Raw genomic sequence first — 19,739 nt, 5'->3', positions numbered from 1 at the left:
GGATGAATCTGGTTGGAGCCCACAGAGCTAGTGTGGGGCAGGGACAGGAATGAGATACAGGCGTGAGAACGAGCAGTTACCACGGGATAACCTGGGGAGAGCAGTCCAGCCAGGAGGGACAGAAGGCGCAAAGGCACTGTGGCTGTTTTGTGCTTTTGTCCTGTAATTTTTCAAAATGATAAGGATGAACCAGCCCCCTGGATACAGAACGCTGGGTTCTGCAAATGAAGCCGCCAGCAATCTAGAGCTGGGAGAGGCCTGAAGGGAAGGGCAAGGCGAGTCCTTGATATGCTGCCAGGGCTCCTGCTCTCAGTGGTCTTCCTCGGCCAACCCAGCCCCACGGCCGTGCATTAGCCCACCAAACCCTCGCTGGGCAGCTGTTATGTGCCAGGCTTGGTGCTCAGTGCCTGGGATGCATGGCAAAGACAAGACAAGCTCTCTGCCCTCCAGATGTCCTCCCAGGGAGGGAGAAGACAGAATTGGTTTTGAAAACAGGCAAATTCTGGATCTGAATCCCTGCTTCCCACTTATTACCCAGGACAAGGTGTTTGTTCTAAGCCTCAGTTTCCCCACTGGTAGACTATACAGCTTTACTCATGGAGCCGATACCGGGATCCAAGGGGACTAGAGACGTGAGCACCCAGAGCCAGGCTGCATAAGCAAAGGCTGCTGGCAGCTCTGCCAGCTCCAGGGGGGAGCAGACTGTGGCTTCGTCCCTGAGATACTATGTGAAGTTTTCATGGGAAGAGTAGAAAAGAGTTTTGAAAAGTGTTTAAAACCCTTTGCCGATTAAAATATTACCCAATCTGACCCACACACCTGGGAGTTATCATAGCCCCACTGGATCCTCCAACTTGCAAAGATACCCTTGCCCCCGCCCCCAGACACCCCTCAAGGACGTGGGGTGGGAAGGACAGCACACAGATGGCGCCCAGCACCATGGTCTCCAGGGCCTTTATTCACGAAGGTACAGGGCGTGTAAAGTCTGTTTGACAGGCACGCTGCAGGGGTCTGTAACAGCTCAGTTTTCTCCAAAGGTGTGGCGAGGAGAGGGGTGCAGAGGGAAGGAGAACACCCGGGGGAGTCTTCTTCTCCAGAAAAAGGCACTGGCAGGGGGTGAGCACCTTGCTTCTTCCCAAGCAAGGGCCTGGGTTATATACACATGGGGGTTGGCCAGACGCAGAGAAACTCAAAGCTAAATACAGCTAGCGGTGGAAAGAGTCCATGGGGAGTGGGGAGGGGAGGGGGGCAGTGGCCAAGGCTACATCCGGGCTCTTTCCACTGGGTGGGAAAAGACGTTCAGAAAGAAGGCAGAGCTTTAAAGGAGAAATAGCATCCGGCCTCTCAGACTTAGTGTTTTGTGCAATTGAAAAACCCACAAAATAAATATAACTTAAAAACCTCTTACATGATACTAAAAGCACATTTGGGACAAGCAGTTGAGAACCCCCCTCCACTGCTGAGCAGTGCTGAACCCCAGGAGCCCCACGGGGCCACCCACTCACGTGTGTGCAGGTGTGCACACCTCGGCCCTCCCTCCTAACACCTGCAGGGCCAGGGCCCAGGGGGTCCCCACCTGGACCGGGCTGGCTGGGGGAGGTTTCCAGACTGCCTGAATCCCATTCCAGGATCCATCAGCCCGCTTGGACAACAGAGGAGTGGGGGACAGCGGGGGGAATGGGGTGCGAGAGAGGAGGTGTGCAGGAGAAGTAGCACAGGAAATACAAACCCCTCAAACCCCTAAGTAATAGAATAACCCCACAGAGATACCACTTTCTACCATTCAGGTATATACTTGTCACCCAAAGCAAAGAATTGCCAAGGGGAGGCCCTCTGGGGCACCTTTAATGAACAAATCACTTGTATATTAGCACACTGTTTGCAAACAACTGGCGTCTGCTTAAAGTGCTTGGGAAGTTTGTTCTCTTCAATTGGTTAAGCTGGTCCCCTGTAGTTTTTGTTCATAGCATTATTTTGCTTTAGCAAACTTTTTTTCATAGATAGAATGAGGGTAACTCAACCAGCCCCTAGTGGGGCTTTACATCTGAATTCATGATGTCCCAGACCCCCCCAGACAGTTGCAGCAGAGACCCCTGGGGTCCCTTCTGACCCAGCTGACCACAGCTCCCAGACCCTGAGCTGACTTTGGCGCTTCTGGCTTCTAGGGTCAGGTGGTGTCACGAGCTCTCTAGTGCTCAGCCGGGCGGGGGTGTGACCTTTAGCAAGTCAGCCCACACGGGAGCTCACTGCTGTTTTGAACAAGAGCCAGGAAGTTGAAAAGTGATTTCCTTTTTTAAAATCTGTACTTACACATCCTCGTGTGTCCCACCCTCCGCCCCCACCAACTGTCACTCACTCAGGATGGAAAGGGAAACGTAAGTCACATGGGCAAGTTGACAGTTCCCCCAGAGACCCTGGGGTGATGGTGGGCAGCCCAGGAAGCCCTCCCTGTGGACTGGTCCTCCAGGCACACACACCTGGGGACACATCCACTCCATGTGTCCCTGGAGCATCTCCCTGCAGAGCCATGGGTCCAACCTCCTGCAGCAGCACCTGGGCCACAGCACCAAACGGCCGCAGAGCTGGAGTTTTGTTCTTTAAAAGTCATGCAAGATTTACATCCTTCTCAATAATACAGACCTACTTGTTTTACAACTAAAATAAGGCTTACAAGTGGTTCCCTATGAATCTTCAAACAACCTAGTAACCCCAGGAAGAGATGCCTGGCATCTTCCACATATTCTGGAAGCTGCCCACAGCACATTTGGGAAATTGGTCTAAGCCCTCCAGGCTGCTATTTCGGGGGGAAAATTATGCCAGTGAGCCAATGTCCTGCTTCCTCCTTGCTCAGCGCTGGCCTGAGGCTCTGCCCCCTAACTGATGGACACTCTGGGTTTCGTGAGAGCCCTGGGTGTGCATCAGGGGGACCAGCTGGCACTAGGAAGTGGGGAGGTGAGAGGACAGGAGCGTCCTCTGCAGGTTCTTTCTTCCCTTGGGGCTGCCTGGGCTCTGGCCCGCTGCCATCCAGCCCTCAGGACTGCTCAAAGTAAGGAGGGGAGTGGGAGGCACAGGTGGAAGGCCCTGGGGGTCAGAGGACATCTCTGAAAGCTCAGGTTTGCAGAGTGTCCCCCTGAATTCATGCCAAGACCACAGAAGGAAGAACAAAGCTCCTGCCTGTGCCCTCCCAGGAAGCTCAATGTCAAGAGCACAGTCAAGTTGGATCTGGGACTTTTGGATCCTGGGTCTATCCCAGTGCTGGGGTGTTTCAATACCCAATGGGAGGGGTCCCTGCTTTGGCAGACCTACAAAGGCCACCAGGGCATCTCTGGGAGTCCCTTGGCTGATAAGCAGAGTCTTTTACTCATGGCCGACATGGTTTTGTGCCCCAAATACCAGAAAGCCTGGCAGCAGGTCCTCACGTCCAGAGCAACAGTCAGCCCATCCCCAAAGGGTAAGGCAGAAGAGGGCCCCACCTAACAGTGCCATCACCAGCACCAGCCACCAGGGGGCAGCAGGCCCCCACAGGTAACCTGCCCAGAGGCTGGGGTGCTCTTCTGTTAGGGTCCCCTCTGGAGCCAGGAACTCCATGGCTGCCTGAGCCTCCCCCCAGCTCTAAACCCCAACTGGCCTCCCAGCAGGTGGCCAAGCCTGGGTTTGGGTATTTCTCTGCTAGTAGGAGATCCTACTGACAAAGAAAGTGGAAACCCCGGCTTCGAGCCCTTCAGTTAGGAAGTAACTAGAAAATCTCATCCCTTCTACAAAGTGTCCTGTAGTGCCGATCGATCGGGAGGGTCAGTTCTGGGGCTTGCACCCAGTTGGGGAGTGAAGGGAAAATTCAGAAGGAGAAGGAAAGCAAGGGCGAGAAGAGGCCAGGGCGGTGGTGAGGTGGGGCGGAGGGTAGCCTCAGGCGAGCGGGGCACTGGGGCACATTTCCGTCAGGATGTCAATGAGGTTGTTCAGGCCCGAGAGATAACCGTCCTCCCGGTTCCCTTCCTGCCATGGGACGTCGTGCTGCAGGGTCTGGCCCTCAGGCAGGGGCGTGGTTTTCCCAAAGTCGATCATCCACACCTTGGCCTGTTCCTTCTTGTCGTGGATGAAGAGGAGGGAGCTGCCGATGACCTGGAGGGGAGAAAGGGGATGAGGCTGGGAAGGGCCAGGCCCTACCCTGACCTCACCCTGCTGCAGACCAGGCTCGGGAAAGCCGGAGACCTCAGTGTGAAGTGGGCAGAGCTACACTCAGGTGAGGCCCAGAGCCCACGGCTCCATTCCCCCATTCTCTCCTGGGCAGCAGAGCCCAGGAGGATGGCCACGCCCAGGGCAGAGTACATGGGATCCAGAACGAGACCACCCACAGTGTGAACAGAGCCAGGGAGGAATGTCCAGGATGGTAGACCCTGTGTGTGTGTGTGTGTGCGTGTGTGCGTGCTCGTACGTGGGCCTGGGCTCCCCAGCAAGTCAGGGTCTTACGAACCCCTCCGGGTACTGCTGTCAATCCCCAAATTCTCTCTCTCTCAGGCTCCCTGCGTGCTGCCCTCTGCCTGCAGAGGAAAGCAGGAGCCCTGCTCCAGAGTGGTACCCTGAGATCTGCCTGCCCTTCCTGAGGATCTTGGAGTGGTGATGGAGGGCTTCTTGGCTACTCCAGCAGCTCAGAGACCCTCGGGTGTAGGAGACACAAGTCCTGCCACAGCCACTCAGAACGGAGGAGCCCCCGTGGTCGGGAGGGAGAGGGAGGAGAGGGTGACAGGACCACAGCTCACAGCCCCCGTGGCCGTCCGGGGAGCCTGGCAGATGGCTGCAGTGTGGTTCCCGGGTGGAGTGAGGGGCCTGACCCGGCTGCAGTCAGCCTAAGGACGGCCCTCGGGCTTCGGGAGCAGGTCTGTTAGCGTGGGGGACAGGCCCACAACTCAGGAAGGCGCCCCAAGGTCATGGGCCACCACACAGAGCACAGGTCTCCACCCCTGAGGACAAACGCCTGACACCTACCTCATGGCACTTGAAGAAGGGAGAGATTTCCAGGGTGGCCCGAATGTCCTTCAGCCGGTCCCGGTAGGCAATCTGGGAACAGAAAGATGCCCGGATTTTTAAATATATCGGGCGGGGGGGTGGTGTGGTGGGGTTAGGTGTCATTTACCTTGGTAAAAGTCACTGACTGTCACCATGAGAGGGTCCTAGCACTCTGATAATTTCAAGCTCCTCATCTAGAAATGAAGAAACTGAGACCCATGAAGGCATGGCAGCTGAGGCCCTGGTCCCACGCTCCCTCTACTCCACACTGCTTCGTGACAGGAGGTGCTGGGGTGGAGGGGAGTCAGTCCAGGAGCCCCTCGCACAGGGGTTAAGTCTATTCTGGAATGCCAGCAGTGTGGAGGCAGCACCCAGGGGCCCGGTTGCCATGGTGCGAACTTCCTGACACAAACTTCACTGCCCTGAACTTTTGAAAAGAACAGCATAAAAGAGCCAAAGCCACAAATCTCTCTGCCAGTGGCTTCTCCGCAGAGCTGTGCTGGCTCTGGGGCATCCACCCTCCCGGGGGGCTGCAAGGAGGGAAGCCCGTCGCACACAAGCACACAGGGTCCCCTTGACGCCCATGTGCAGCAGCGCCAGCCTGGGGCTCAGCGCCAGGAATAAACCCCTCTTGGCCAGGCGCGGGCACCATGCACTCTGAAGCAGCTCTGCTGAGCTGGGGCATCTGTCCCATGACTGAAGCCTAGCTCTTACCATAGACTGAAGTCTCTCGGCTGGAAAAGGCAGGAGGGAGACTGCCCAGTACCAGCCGGTGCTGAGTTTCCTTGGAGAAGGGCTGTCTGGGTCCAGCCCTCCTGCTCAGCAGTCCTGGCGAGCCCATGCAGGAGAAGGTGCCTCTCAGGAGGGCTCCAGGGCCCACCTCCCTGGTGTAGTCAAGGCCCTGATTGTCACAGGGTGCCCTGTCCTCGGGGTGTGGGGGCTCAACACGCCCTACCTCACATGATCCCAGTGCTCAGAGCATCTGTCCAGCCTGCCTACAGCAAATGAAGTCATCTGTCACGAACTTATGCCACCCACACCTCCAGGCTCAGAGAGCCTGTCAGTTCTTGCTGGGGAGGGTGATGTGACATCTCACCTTCTGTCCCCCGCACACTTCCCTCCCTCAGTCTCAGCCTAGTGGAGGGCTGGCCAGGCCTAGAAGTGCAGAGACCAGCAGGCTGCCAGGCCCCTGGGTGTGAGCCCCAGCTCCCCTGCTTTCCTTGCTGTGTGCCCTCGACCACTCAGTCTCCTCATCTGTAAAATGGGGACAAGGATGCTGAGCCGCTGCAGGCGGCTGCTCTGAAGGTTTGGTGAGCACTTGGTGTAACACCTGGCAGGCGGTGGGTGGGGTGGGGGTGGGTGGCGCTAGAGGAATACAGTTCTGGAAAGGGGTGCTCTGAAGGGGATGGAGACATTCTGGGGAGCTGAGTTTCTGACGAAAGGAAAAAACAAGCACATGTTCACCCACTGACAGGCTGACAACCACAGCATCTCCCTCTCCACCTTCCAAGCAGAAGTTCGGGGCCATGGTTTTCTGCATGGGTACCACTGCTCAGTCTTGGGCTGGCAAGCACCCCCAGAGAGGGCCCAGCCCCCTTTGCCAGGGGCACCCGACTCACCAGGATGTTTGGGTTTCCTTTAGTGAATTCTCTGAAGGCCTCAATCACCTGCTCCCTCGTTTTGGTCTTCTTGAAGTCCCGGTTCACAGAGCCGTCTTCTTTCTGAAAAGAATGACACCCACCCGGGAGGCAGTTCAGCAGACAGCCCGCAGGTGGGCACTGCACTCATTCCCCCACCCCATGCTTCAGAGCCAGGAGCCCCAAATTGACCCCCAGGCAGTGAGGCGCCCGCATGCAGCACCAGGAGGCAGGCGCTGGACTGACCAGGCACGGGGCGGTTAGTGGGACAGCACAGCAGAGGGGCGCCTGACCTGGGCCCTGGCTGAGGAGAGGCAGCGGGTGGCACCAGAGTCTCAGAGAGAGGAAGGGCATCAGGGAGGCATGGAAGCCTGAGGGGCACCTGGGCCAAGCTGGGGGAGCAGAGCCGTGAGAGCTGCCCATCCTGAGGGTCCCGAGTGCGAGCAGTGGGGCTCTGAGGGAGCTGCACGGGCCTCTGCTGCCCATAGAGGCCCGGGGTGTCGGCACCGTGGAACCTGGGTGCCAGAAGCTCCCTGCTGCCCAGGGACGCCCTTGCTCCCCACAGGAGAGAGAAGCCCCTTGCCCCACATTCAGATTCCCTTTGTAATTTCAGGTCTCTGACTTAGGCTCCCTGAAAGCTGAGATTTAACAGCCCACCCGGCTCCCAGCACCGCCCAGCACACGAAATGGGTCCATTTTCTAAGCCTGGTGCTATGTCTGTTCCAGGCAGACCAGGCAACACGTGAGGCTTAATTAGCACCTTTATGAGGATATCTGTTCTTTAAGATCAAAGAGTGAGAAAGGATGGCTCTCCTAGGAGCCCCCAGACATGGGTCTGTGCACCCCAGGAGTTGAGCTTAAGGCATTGTGGCTGCCTCTGTAAGAACCCTGGGCAGAGGGAGAGAGCGGTGGCCTGGGCCTTCCCCACCCCACAGAGGGTCTCTGCGGGGGGCCTTTCCTGGACTAAGGGAGGGGAGAGGCTGGTGGAGAGCTGGTGAAGGCAGCTGGCTTCTCTCAGAGCCCGAGAAGCTGTGGGCTGCTCCCACACAGCTAGACAACAGACAGACCAGAAGATCCAGCTTGAGACGGAGAGAGAGGTAAAGGGGAAAGCAGACTGCTTCAGACAGGTCCAGAAAGGAAAAGGAGCGCTGAGAGGAAGAGGATGTGCATATAACAACAGCAACAGCTGATTTCAGAAGACAGGGGAGGAGCAAGTGGCTTTCTCAGCTCATAAAGCAGCTGTCCCAGGGGCCACTGCCCAGCAGAAACTTCCACCCAATGCCATCTGCAAGGAGGCTGCCCTGGCTTCACTTGCTCGGGAGTCATGCCCTACTCTGGGCAAGGGCCGGCCAACATGAGCCAAGAATGGACAGAGAAGAGAAACCCAAGAATGCTCAGGAACTGTCCTCCACTGACAGGGATGGCTGCCTGAGACCGAGGGGCCAGCACCTCACACCATGCTGCTTGGGACGAAACGCACGTCTGAGCAGACGCCCAGATCCAACAGCAAAGGCAGCGTCTGGGAGCCTGACTCTGGGGAGAGCATTCTCAGGCCCTACTCAAATGAGTGAAGGGGAAAGAAAGGAGAATGAGGTGGCCTGGAAGTTGAGGGGTGGCCTCAGTGCAGGCTCCCCAGAGGTGTTTGGTGACCCGGACAGAGCAGTGCCTAGTCCTGCCCACCTGGGCAGACGACTCGGATATCAAAGCAGCTAGCGGGCTCCCTCCCTTGCCTGCATCTCACTGAAAGTCCTCATTCTGGGACCCTGGGCAGAATGAGCCAGGTCCCAGCCCTGGCATCCAGGCAGGGCCCTGCTGTGTGGGTACTCACTGCCAGGCATGGTCTGGACTGAAGGCAGGGTCATTGGCAGAGCGCTTACTGCTGGGCAGAGCTAGAAGGCACCCCTGCTCCGAGGCCCCAGCTCCCTCCATGGCCACCCCACCTCAGACCAAGGAGAAGGCCAGTTTCCCCAAACGCTGGCTGCCCGTGCCCTGGCTCTATACTGGGAGGAATCTTACAGTCTCTGAAGGACCCCTGGGGTGAATGTTGGTGGAATCCAAGGACCCAGTCCTTTCCCATCCAGGAGCTGGGCGGCTCAGGCAGCTTCAGGCCCCACCTGGCCGTCCTCACCTTGATGCCCTCAATCCTGAACCCGAGGGTGGCCGTGGAGCTGATGGTTTCCCTCCACTGCATGTACCGTGGCTTGGTCACGGCCCGCTGGGCTTTCTCCTCCTCGGTCGGGGCCTCTGGGTCCACCTCAATCATCTTCTGGTACATGTCTTTCCGGAGGCTGGGCTTCTTCCGGGCCTTGGTGAGCTCCTCCTCCAGGTAGGTCCTAGGAGGGAAGGGAGGCCACATGAGGGCCGCCGGCTGGACCAAGGCCCACTGACACCTTGCCCAAGGGCTGCAGTCAGCTTGGCCAAGCCAGGCTCACCCAGGGCGGGCACATGTTGGGCTGGGCTGGGGTTGGCTCTTGACAGAGACCAGGGCAGCCTTGCCTAACAGGGGCAACTTCATTCCGGGACCACTGGGAAGGCCTGACAAAGCCCAAGGAGCTCTTCCTTCTCGGGGAAGCTCACAGGACCAGCAGGGGAGGAGGAGGCAGGGCAGCTTGGGAGCTCGTCCTGCTGGGGTAAGGATGGGGAGGGGGCTGAAGGCAGGTTCATTCAGAGCCCAGCTTCCCAACCCCCCACATCTGCCTGGGACCCTCCCAAGAAGCGAGGGCTTTGGAAGCCAGAAACTGTATGGGTCTGGGAGCATGTTCTGTCCCTCTACCCTGTCCATCTCCCTGGTGATCCTGAGGCCTCTTTCTGAAGAGGGAACACCTTCTTGAGTAAAAAGGCCAGGCCAGAAGGCGGTCTCTGAAGGAGCTACAGTGCTGGAGGGAGAAGCATGATGGTGGGGAGGAGAGGGGAGCCTCGGGGCTCCGTTTTGCTACAGAAGAGACATGTTGGGTTCTTCCTGCCTCTCAGACACCAGGCCTTGAGAAGACACAGTTAAGCAAACTGTTTCACCACCGCGCCCTCTGCACAGGTGTCGGGGGCGGGGCGGGGATGAAGCCTGCAGGCCCAGCTGGCAGGGGTCCCCTAGAAACCAGCGGACATAGCAGAAGCAGGGACGGTACAGACTCTGGGCAGCCTGGCACTGAATTCCTAGCCCCAGGCCGCCTCCCTGACCCCCAGGGCCAATGGGGTGAGTCACCCCACTGTTGCACATCAAACGCCCACCCTCCTCCCTGCTCCTATTTCAAACTCCCCATCACCCCCCACAACGAGCTCAGCTGCTGTCTGTGACCCTTCCTGAGACAGAAATCTGCAGCGTCAGTTGAATAGAGGGAAGTTTTCTCCCCAGGCCAGTGTGGGTGGGCATTGCCCACACAGTGGCCTGTGACAACCAACCCGGCCTCCATTCACCGTCTGTCCCCGGGGACTTTGCTCCACAGCCACCCACCACACCTCCAACCTGCCAGTGCGGGACCCAGAAAACACTAGTCAAATCTAAATCTATTAAAAAGTTTCCAGAACCACTGGACCAACTCTTGAAAGAAGCAAATCTTTGGGTGTGAACTTGGGTCTGGTCATTAGGACCTTCCAGAGTGATGAGGGCTTCCTGGGTAGCTCAGCCCGTAAAGAATCTGACTGCAATGCAGGAGAGCCTGGTTTGATTCTTGGGTCAGGAAATTCCTCTGGAGAAGGGATAGGCTGCCCACTCTAGTATTCTTGGGCTCCCCTGGTGGCTCAGACGGTAAAGAATCCACTGCAATGTGGGACACCTGGGTTTGATCCCTGGGTTGGGAAGATCCCCTACAGGAGGGCATGGCAACCCACTCCAGAATTCTTGCCTGGAGAATCCCATGGACAGAGGAGCCTGGCGGGCTATAATAGTCCATGGGGTCGCAAAGAGTGGGACATGACTGAGCGACTAAGCACAGCACAGGGAATGATGAAGACCATAGGAGGTGGTCTGCCTTGGTTGTGCCCTCTACACACACACGCATGCATACATACACCATGCACACATACATACGCCCATGCACACAAACACCACTGTGTACAGAACCAGGTCAGTGATGCTGAGAGCTTCAGGGCAGAGGCTGTGGGCAGGAGGCTTCTGTGTGGACTTCTGTCGTGCTGGCCCGTGTGTGTATTTGCGTGTATTTGTGTGTGCGGTGTGGAAGGGGCTGCCATCCCAATGCTCCTGAGTGCACTGCAGGGGCCTGCAGGGCGGGTGGATGGGTGCACTTCTGCAAAGATTTCTCAGTAACTCCTTAAACAGGAAGCAAGCCTCAATGTCAAATCCCTTTCCACACAGGGCTTTCTTCAAAAAGGGACCTGCGCAGTTCAATCTGGGCAGAGTTGCTCACCTTCCAGGGAGGAAAGGGGCTGGGCAAATGCCCACAAGGGTCACGAGCCGGGTGGTGGGGTCAGGGGTCCACTGAGGGTGTCCTGACACTGGCCCAGCCCACCTAGCCCACCCCCGCAGGAAGGTCACGCCTCCATGTCACGTGGAGGAGCAGAGGCAAGGGGCGAAGCCACAAGATGAAGCAGAGGGAGGGCTCCTCTCAGGAAGGCAGCCGGCCCGTGGCGAGCCAACAGGTGACACACCAAAGCCACCCACTCCCACCGCCCTCTCTAACCTGCTTCCACAAGGGCAGAGGTGCCACGGGCAGCTCGGTCTCCGCCTGCCAGTCTCTGGCCCGAACATCAGGAAGACACTCCTGATTCTCCAGACACAGAGTTACAGGTGAAATCGAAGGAAACTCCCTAGAGCAAAGCAGGCCGATGTCCTTGTGGAACCGGGGTCCCAAGAACGCCCCTTGTTAGGACACCACAGTTGCCTCCATCACCCGTTCCTCGGGCTCCACCGCGGCTAAGGCTCAGTCTGCTGATCCGTCCTTCCATCACAGTGACAAGTCTGTGATGAGTCTGAGCCCCTCCTGCTGGGGATTCAGGGTCTGTGGTGGCCCCAGCTCCAGCCTCCTCCCTCTGACAACCACAGAGCCCCTGGGCAGGGCCAAGCTGCAGCCCAGGCTAGACTGGCAGTCAGAGGCCTGTGGCAGAGGTGGGCGGTGTGTTTGTCTGGCTGTGTGGCCCTGGTGAGTCCCTTAGCCTCTGGTGGCAAAGGGCTTCTGCCCCAGACTGGCCTGAGGCCCATCTGCCAGGATGGCTGTAAGAGGTCCTCAACACTCGGAGCACAGAAGGGCCCTCCACACTCAGGACCCACGAGACAGGGAAGGTGGGGCTGGAGGGGGACTGGTTTGGGAGAGACCTTTCCCTTTCCCTCCACTCGGGCCCTCACTTGCCCACACTCTCAGTCTCCAAGCTCTGCCCAGGACTGAGCTAACTGTGCCCCAGCCCTCCTGGTGGCTCCTGAGAGCCCTGGGCAATGGGACAGGTGGCAGAGGGAGGGGGCAGCCCTGGTGAGAGGGGGCGGCTCCTGTCCCCCACAGCCTGCCAGGGAACAGACGGGCACACACAGCCTTTTGGGACTGACTGGCCACACGTTCTTCCCACGGGGTGTGCTTATTTTGGCCGTGGTCTGACTACAGCCATCAGAATTTTTATGTGTCTCCTCTTGAGAGGTACTTCCTAGTGCATCACGCGAGTGCCTTCCAGGCACAGAAATTAAGACTCTGGAGAAGAGCAATGGCCAAGTGGTGGCTGGAGGGATGTTCTGTTTCCTCCCCGGTGGGCTGGAGATGGTGAGACCCCTGGATGGAGGGAGGAGAAGGCTGGGAGGCTGGGGACAGTGCCAGAGCAAAGACTGGGACCTATACTTACCCACCCCTTCGTCCCCGCCCTCGGGGCAATGCCAAGGGGACACAGTGAGCCAGCCTGCAGGGTCTGATTTTATGACACAACTCCCAGGAGGAATGAAGAGGGAAAGAAAACTGACCGGCTTGCCTGCTTCTCTCCTGCACGCACGCACGCGTGCACACACACTCTCACACACACTCCTCTTTCTCAATCTCCTCTTTTAAGAAGTAAAACTGCTTAAACCATCCAAAGCAAACACAGGCTCCAGCTGTGAGCTCTGCGGCTGGGAGCCTGGTCTCCCCAGCGAGCAGCGGGCGGGATGGAGGAGCCGGCGTCTGGCCGCCTCCTCTCGGCACCTGCAGCTGGGTGGCTCTCTGAGGCCTGCGGGGACTTCCCCACCCGCTGCCCTGCTGGGGAGAAGGAGCTACTCGGTGACTCCTGAGATGAAATGTTCAGAGTCTGAGAGGTGAGGAAAACCCGACTAGCAAAGAAGGGCCGGCAGCCAGGTCTCAGGCCCTCTGGGCTCTGCTCACCGCCCTGTCTCCTCCAGCCCACTCCTCCTGTCTCCTGTCTGGGCAGGGTCTGGGGTCAGGTGGCGGGACCCAACTCCACATACAGGCTGCCCACATACCCATCTGGCCATATGTCCTGCCCCTGACCCGGGAACATGCAGCTGCCAGGCTGGGGCCACCACCAGCCCCAATCCAGAAAGCAGCAAGCTGGTGCCTGTTGTCAGGACCTCTTGTGCCCCTGGACTTCCTTCTCCATTGCTCCCTTATGGCAGGCTTGAGTCTTTTGGCATATCAACACAATCTACTGACCAGTTCCTTCTTCCCACTCACCAGCATGGGGGCAGGTGGCAGGAGTGGGAGAATGGGAGAAGAGGAGCCTCTACTCCAGGTGCCCCCCTTGTGACCCATGCAACAGGAAGCCGCCCCCGCTGCTCACCCCAGCAATCCCGCCTGACCAAATGGGCAGCCCTCTCCGTGGGGAGGCTCCGCACTCCTCCAGGTCCCCTGGGTCCCTGGCTCACTGGAGAAGGAAAGAGGTCGTCCTGAGAAGAGCCAGCTTTCCTGTCCCCTCCGCACATATGCGAGATGACCGGGGTGGGGTCCACCCAGACCTCTGGCCCATCCTCGCACACACGAGGCCTCAGGGACCCCCAGAAAGCCCCAGCCTCCTGGGATCCCTGAGCGCCGCCCTGCCCAGTATCTGCTGCCAGCCAGCTGGGTGCCAAGGAGTGGGCGGCCCCACCCCAGAAGCCTGGCTCACCTGACGCCCATCTTGCAGTCCATCACACACGGCGAGTCGAAGTCAGCCAGCAGGTCGTCCATCTGGTTGTAGCGCTCCCCGTCCTTGACCACGTCCCCGTGGTAGGCAGGCACGAAGGGCTTCAGCACGTCGGCCATCAGCCTGTCCAGGCAGCGCTGCTCCGACTCACAGTGCTTCTTCAGGATCCTGCCGTTGGCAGCCGCCTTGAAGCTCCCTGCGGAGCGAGGTGGGAGGAGACCCTGGGTCTCTGGCCCGGGCCCTCCCCGCCCTGACCTTTCCCCCCTGGCACACACGCCCCTCCATCACGGGATGCTGTGGGGTTGGCTAAGCACAGGGCTCAGGATGTGCCCAGGTCTCTGCTGGCGGAACGAGCCCTTTAAGGGGAGTGGGGGCAAGTCCCAGTCTCCCCCACACCTAGACGGCAACTCTGGGCTGGTTCCCTGAATTCCCAGACCCCAGGCTCCTCCTCTGAAGTTGGAAGCAGAGCAGTGCTCACAGCTGGAGGGTGAGCAAGGCTAGTAGAGGTCTGGGCAGGACCTATGCACCCCCCTTTATGTGATTCCTACCTCCCACCCTACCATTGACCCTTCCCAGCCACGAAGGTGTCTCCACTCTCAGTGGAGAAGCCCTGATAAGATGGGACTTAGTGCCAGGACAGGGAAACCGGCAGAGAAGTGTGGACCCCACACTTCTGAGCCACACCCTCAGGCAAGTACTGAGGAAGGGTGTCCATCGGCCTGCCTTGAGCTAGGCCAATGTTGTCGAGGATATAAAAAAACGTCAGACCTTGTGCTGCCCTGAAGTCCACAGGCAGCCGCTGAAAACCCCCCTGATGATGGATGGATCATCATTACAAAGGATGATGCATGACAAAGGGCCGTGGCTAGTGGGCTAGACAGCTCTAGATGCCCTCCCCTGTCACTGAGGGCCACCTGGAGACCTCATGGCTAGCCCAGGGCCTGGCCACTGCAGCCAGCACTCCCACCATCTAACACTCGTGGAGTGACCTGCCGTCTCTCCCACCAGCTACGAGTCTCCTCTGGGGCAGACACTGTATCTGCATTCACGCTGTTACCCCGAGGAGCACGGTGAGGGGAGCATACAACAGGCACTTGGGGAAGCACTTAGCTTTGTCTCTTTGTCCAGGGGGACAAACGGCAGGCGAGCTAAAAAGACGGATGATTTTGTTTTATTGAGTTAAAATGAAAGATCGAAAGAAAGAGATCGAAAGAGACAGAGACTGAAGGCGGAGAGGTGTGTGATCTGTGAAGGGGTGACGCAGTATGGAGAGGGCGATTGTCATGTGCATTTTCAAGGTAGTGTTAGGGCCCTTCTCTTGGAAAGCATCTTTGTTCGGAACCTTGAACTCCCGCAATATCCAGGGCCGCCCCCGACATGTGCTGGTCACCTCCCCAGAGCCAGACGTCCCGGGAGAGCTGCAGCTACCTGCGTGTCCTGCCAGCTGGATCCAGGGGTACTTCTTCTTGAAGGACATGACAAAGGGAGACCAGTGCACCATGTTTTTTATTTTCCTCCATGATTTGCTCTAGAAACAAGCAAACGAAAAACTCAACATTAGAAGCAGAACTGCTACTTTCTGGTTAGGATGAATTCAAAGCCAGGTAAGCTCTGGCCACAGGACGAGATGTGAGTGCCACGCCCACAAAGCAGGCAGCTCTGAGGACCTAGCCTCTGAGGACCTAGCCTCCGAGGTCCTCGCCTCCAACATCTATGTGGCATATATCTAGGGGGCTTTGCCCCTTTGTACAAACAGGCTGAGCAAAACACCTCGAGTCAAGGGGACAGGCTCCGACGCACTCAGAACAGAGGGCAGGGTAGGCAGAGGTTCTCTATCCAGGGCTGAGCCCATCCCATGCCATGCCCGTCAGGGGACAGCTAAACCCACACTGCCCTTCTTCGTGCCCCTCTCGGGCCTTCAGTTTCATCTGTCTAGGGAGGGTTTAGTTGGTACCCATGCTCTTTGGATCAGTGGACACTCTAGGACTCTGGAAAATGACCTCTCTCATCCCAACAGCAAGGGCTTGTAAGGGGAAGACCAGAGAGGTTATGGTCGCCCCGTGGCAGCGTGCCATCTCACTCTGCACTGGCACAGGCAGTGGCAGCAGAGGCAGCTCTTGCCTATGAGAGGCGTGAGGAGACTTTAAAGGGAATTCCCCAGGGACTGCAGTGCCACCAAGGCTTTGAGACTTGCAAGCAAGTCTTTGAGGCTTGCAAGCATGCCTGTGAGACTCCCTCTCCACTGTATTTCTCCTTCTCAGGACGTTTCTTAAATAAAAACTGTGTGTGTGTGTGTGTGTGTGTGTGTGTGTGTGTAGGAGGGGCTCCTTGGGCAGAAAAGAGAACTAACCTTTATTGAGCACCTTACTTTATTTTCTCAGCAAGCATGGTAATCATTGTCGTTTCGATTTGCAGAATCCCAGCCTCAGACAAGTAAGTAACACAGCAACATTTAAACCCTCACCTACATGACTACTTTTTTAAAAAATCCTTTTTATCCCCAGCAATAAACATTTCTCTGTATAAAAATATCCCTAAGTGAACTTTAATAAGAATGGGTTGTAGACATGAAGATAAAGTGTCTTGAGCCCCTGAAGCAGGTGATGAGAAGTGAACTGAGAAGCATTTCAAGTTCCTGAGAAGTGGATCCCTGAACCAGCAAAACCACAGACAGTAAACCCAAGACTCTGTGCTGGGAAGGGGAAGCTGGGAATTCTGCAGAAGAGGGGGTCCTGCCTGGACAGGGCACCCTGGAGAGGCAGCTCCTCCTTTCCTGTCCTGAACCGTCTACCAGCAGCCACCCAAAGCATGCTGAATGGACTCCCCAAGGGTAAATCAAGGTTAAATTGGTCTCCTTTGTTTTTTTCTCCGTGGTGAGACTCAGCTACTTCTGTCATCAAATTTTCAAGTTAAAATCTGTTTAAGGAGAAAAATTCTTCCCTACATGAACCTGGCAATGTTTGCCCCATCCCAGAAACCCTCGCTCTACCGTCAAGACCTACTCTATCCTTAAGTGAGGGCAGTGCTCTGCCAGGCCACATGACAAAGGGCTGGCCTCATCGACAAGGGTGTTTTTTCTAGGTCTTTCTGATGGAGATCACCAAAGAAGGCTAAGGAAAGCCAGTGTTTCTTATCTAAGACCCAGAAGGCTGCATAAATACTCAGGGCAGACAATGCATGAGGGCAGCAATGGGAAAATCTAGTTACATGAGACAACCAATCAAGTGATGGTGTGTTCGAACCAGGGGGAAGACGTTTAGGTGGGTCCAAAAGAAAAGCGCATAGTGGTCACCATCTTCTGATCACACTCCTGCAACAGAGCTCAGAGGGGACGAGGATCCGACAGGTTCAGAGCCAGGTTGGAGGTGGGGGAAGGTACAGTGTTCTCCAACCAGGGCTAAGCTGACCCCGTCCTATACCACTCCCCCATAAGAGGTCGACTAAACCCACACTGACTTTTTTTTTGTTTTTGGCCTTGCAGGCTTAGTTGCTCCATGGCATGTGGGATCTCAGTTCCCTGACCAGGGATTGAACCTGCATCTCTCATACTGAGAGTTGGGTTCTTAACCACTGGACCACCAGGGAAGTCCCCCCACACTGCCCTTCTTCACAAACCCTCTTGGGGCCTCAGTTTTCTCATCTGTCTATGGAGAGATGGACAACTGGTCCCCCATGCTCTTTGGTCCTGTGGACACTCTGCTGCTGCTGCTGCTCCTAAGTCACTTCAGTCGTGTCCGATTCTGTGCAACCCCATAGACGGCAGCCCACCAGGCTCCCTCATCTCTGGGATTCCCCAGGCAAGAACACTGGAGTGGGTTGCCATTTCCTTCTCCAATGTATGAAAATGAAAAGTGAAAGTGAAGTCGCTTAGTCATGTCCGACTCTTCGCAACCCCATGGACTGCAGCCTACCAGGCTCCTCCGTCCATGGGATTTTTTCCAGGCTAGAGTATTGGAGTGGGGTGCCATCACCTTCTCAATGTGGACACTCTAGAACTCTGAAAAACAACCCTCTCACATTCCAAGATCAAGGGCCCCTCAGAGAAAGACGAGAGGCCCCGATTTGCAGATGTAGTGACAGCAGAAGACCCAGGGAGGAGTGTCGGCTGCCGGGGTGGGGCTGGGTGTGGGGTGATGCCTGAGGCCTGCTGGGAAGGAAGGCTGACCCCCAGAGGCGGTCTGAGGGCAGACTCGAGGGGGCAGAAGACTCCTGCAGGCAGCAGGGCCTGTGGGAACAGAGGCCCAGGACCGGGGTTTAGAGCAACTGGGCCATGTGTGGTGGGAACGAGAGCTGGAAGCAGTGGTTGATAAGCGCGAGTAGGCAAGACCGGCTCTGGATGCCGGGCTGAAATGGTTGGACTCAGGGGACTGCGGTGTGGGGGAGACAGGCTGCCCTGGGCCTGAGTCCTGGCTCCATCCACTCCTCACTGACCTGGGACATGTAGGACCCTTCCTGAGGCCTTATTATCTTACCTGTAAAATGGGAATAACACATAGCTTCCTTTGGTCCCAGGAGGTAAAGCCATTAGGAGCTCACAGGGCACAGAGGTGTTTGTAGAAGAGTCTTAGTGGTCTGAGTTCAAGGAAGAGTGTCCTTGAAGTCAGCCCAGGAATAGTCAGTCTGGAGATAAGTTTACTAAAGAATAAAGGCCATCGAGCTGGGGCTGGGCCAGACCCACCCAGTTGGGATGCAGCTCTTTGGGGACCCACTGGGACCCACTGGGCAGGGGGCCTGGGATGCAGGAGGCAGGAGGGAACTGATGCTGGCTGAGAAAAGCCAGGTCCAGCCCAGCGGAGGCATCTGAGCTGTGAAACCTCTAGGTCCAGGGGTCTGAAAAGCAGAAGGGTGCTCCAGGGCAGGGGTCCTCCAATGGCTTATGGGACCCAAGAGCCTCCCAGCATGGCCGAGCTCTGAGTAAACGAGACCTTTTTCTGGGTAGCTTCCCTTTTCCCACACCTCCTCCACAAGGAAGCAATTCTTCAACGTGAAAATGGGCCCCACGTGGCCAAGGCCAGAGAGCCCGCCCCTTCCAAGGTGGAATATTCCACTGGGCCGGGTGTGCACACCAGGGGATTTCTCAACTGCGCTGGCAGCAGCACGCAGGGGATTTTCCTGTGGTTTTAAATAGCAGCACCCAGGCCGTGCCTAAGGTAGCTGCCAAACACTAAACAGAAAAGCAGATCCCGGTCCAGGCCCAGGAAAGGAGGCTGCAGGGTGATCATGGCCCCCGACCCCTAGCCCATAGAAGCGGAGAGAAACAGAAAGGTGGGAGGTCGCAGAGAATCGGTTCGCCTATGATGATGCCGGAGACCCCAGCACCCATCCAGGGACCACCTGCTCCAGGTAGAAGCCATGTCCCAGGCAGCCAGTTCCAGAAGGCAGGTGGGGGCTAGCAGTCTCCCTCCGAGCCCCTCGCTGGAGGAAGCCACAGTTCTCAGAAGTGGAGGCCAGGCCTCTGCCCCGACCCAAGACAGGAGGCCAGCAAGACAGGAGAACAGCCCGACAATCTGGAAGAATTCCATCTTGAGGAGGAGATCATCTTTTCTATCCGGGGAGAGCCTCAAGAGCGTCAGCCACTGGAATCAGACCACAGCCCCAGGTCTCGAGCTTCTTGAGCCCAGCTATGTCAGACACACAGGCAGCCCTCACAGGCCTTGAAAGTGGTGTGGCCGAGGGTGCCTGGTCCCTCCTCCAGGGCAGCACTGGCTGCCTGCTGATCTCGCTGGCTCCGGTCCTCCATCACCTCCCAGTCACCAGGGCTATCTGGACACCCTCCGCTGACCCTCCCTGGAATGCCCCCGAAGCTCCACCTGGCTGACACGCCCCCTTGACCTCTCTGGGCGGCAGGATCCTCACATGTCAATCTGAGGAGTCGGCTAGCTGACTCAGGCAAGCTCAGCTCTGATGCACTCCTTACTCACATGCAGGTGTGGAACCGGCTTAACTAAATGGATAAGCTGGGGTGTTCCCCTCCAGTCTGCTGAGCATGACAGAGCAAAGGGGACGGCTCTCAGAATCTGCCTGCAAGCTGGCATCGTCTGTCATCTCACCAGG

General features: G+C 57.3%; 1 protein-coding gene across 4 annotated transcripts in view; it reads right to left on the bottom strand.

The window, feature by feature from the left end:
• Positions 1-938: 938 nt before the first annotated feature.
• The window catches only part of ITPKB (inositol-trisphosphate 3-kinase B), a 105,037-nt gene continuing 86,236 nt past the window's right edge, over positions 939-19,739 (bottom strand). For all 4 annotated transcript variants that reach the window (XM_086345070.1, XM_086345071.1, XM_086345074.1 and 1 more), the window contains 6 exons: positions 15,114-15,213; positions 13,668-13,881; positions 8,770-8,974; positions 6,624-6,725; positions 4,984-5,055; positions 939-4,119 (listed from right to left, as the gene is read on the bottom strand). In XM_086345070.1, coding sequence (XP_086201196.1) covers positions 3,904-4,119; positions 4,984-5,055; positions 6,624-6,725; positions 8,770-8,974; positions 13,668-13,881; positions 15,114-15,213 — 909 coding nt within the window. In that variant the 3' untranslated portion in view covers positions 939-3,903. The remainder of the gene's footprint in view (positions 4,120-4,983; positions 5,056-6,623; positions 6,726-8,769; positions 8,975-13,667; positions 13,882-15,113; positions 15,214-19,739) is intronic.

This window comes from Bos grunniens, chromosome 16 (assembly GCF_055505025.1).
Source record: "Bos grunniens cultivar Pamir isolate PY7600 chromosome 16, Bosgru_T2T1.0, whole genome shotgun sequence".
Taxonomy (NCBI): Eukaryota; Metazoa; Chordata; class Mammalia; order Artiodactyla; family Bovidae; genus Bos; species Bos grunniens.
This window is presented reverse-complemented; position numbering and strand designations above follow the sequence as displayed.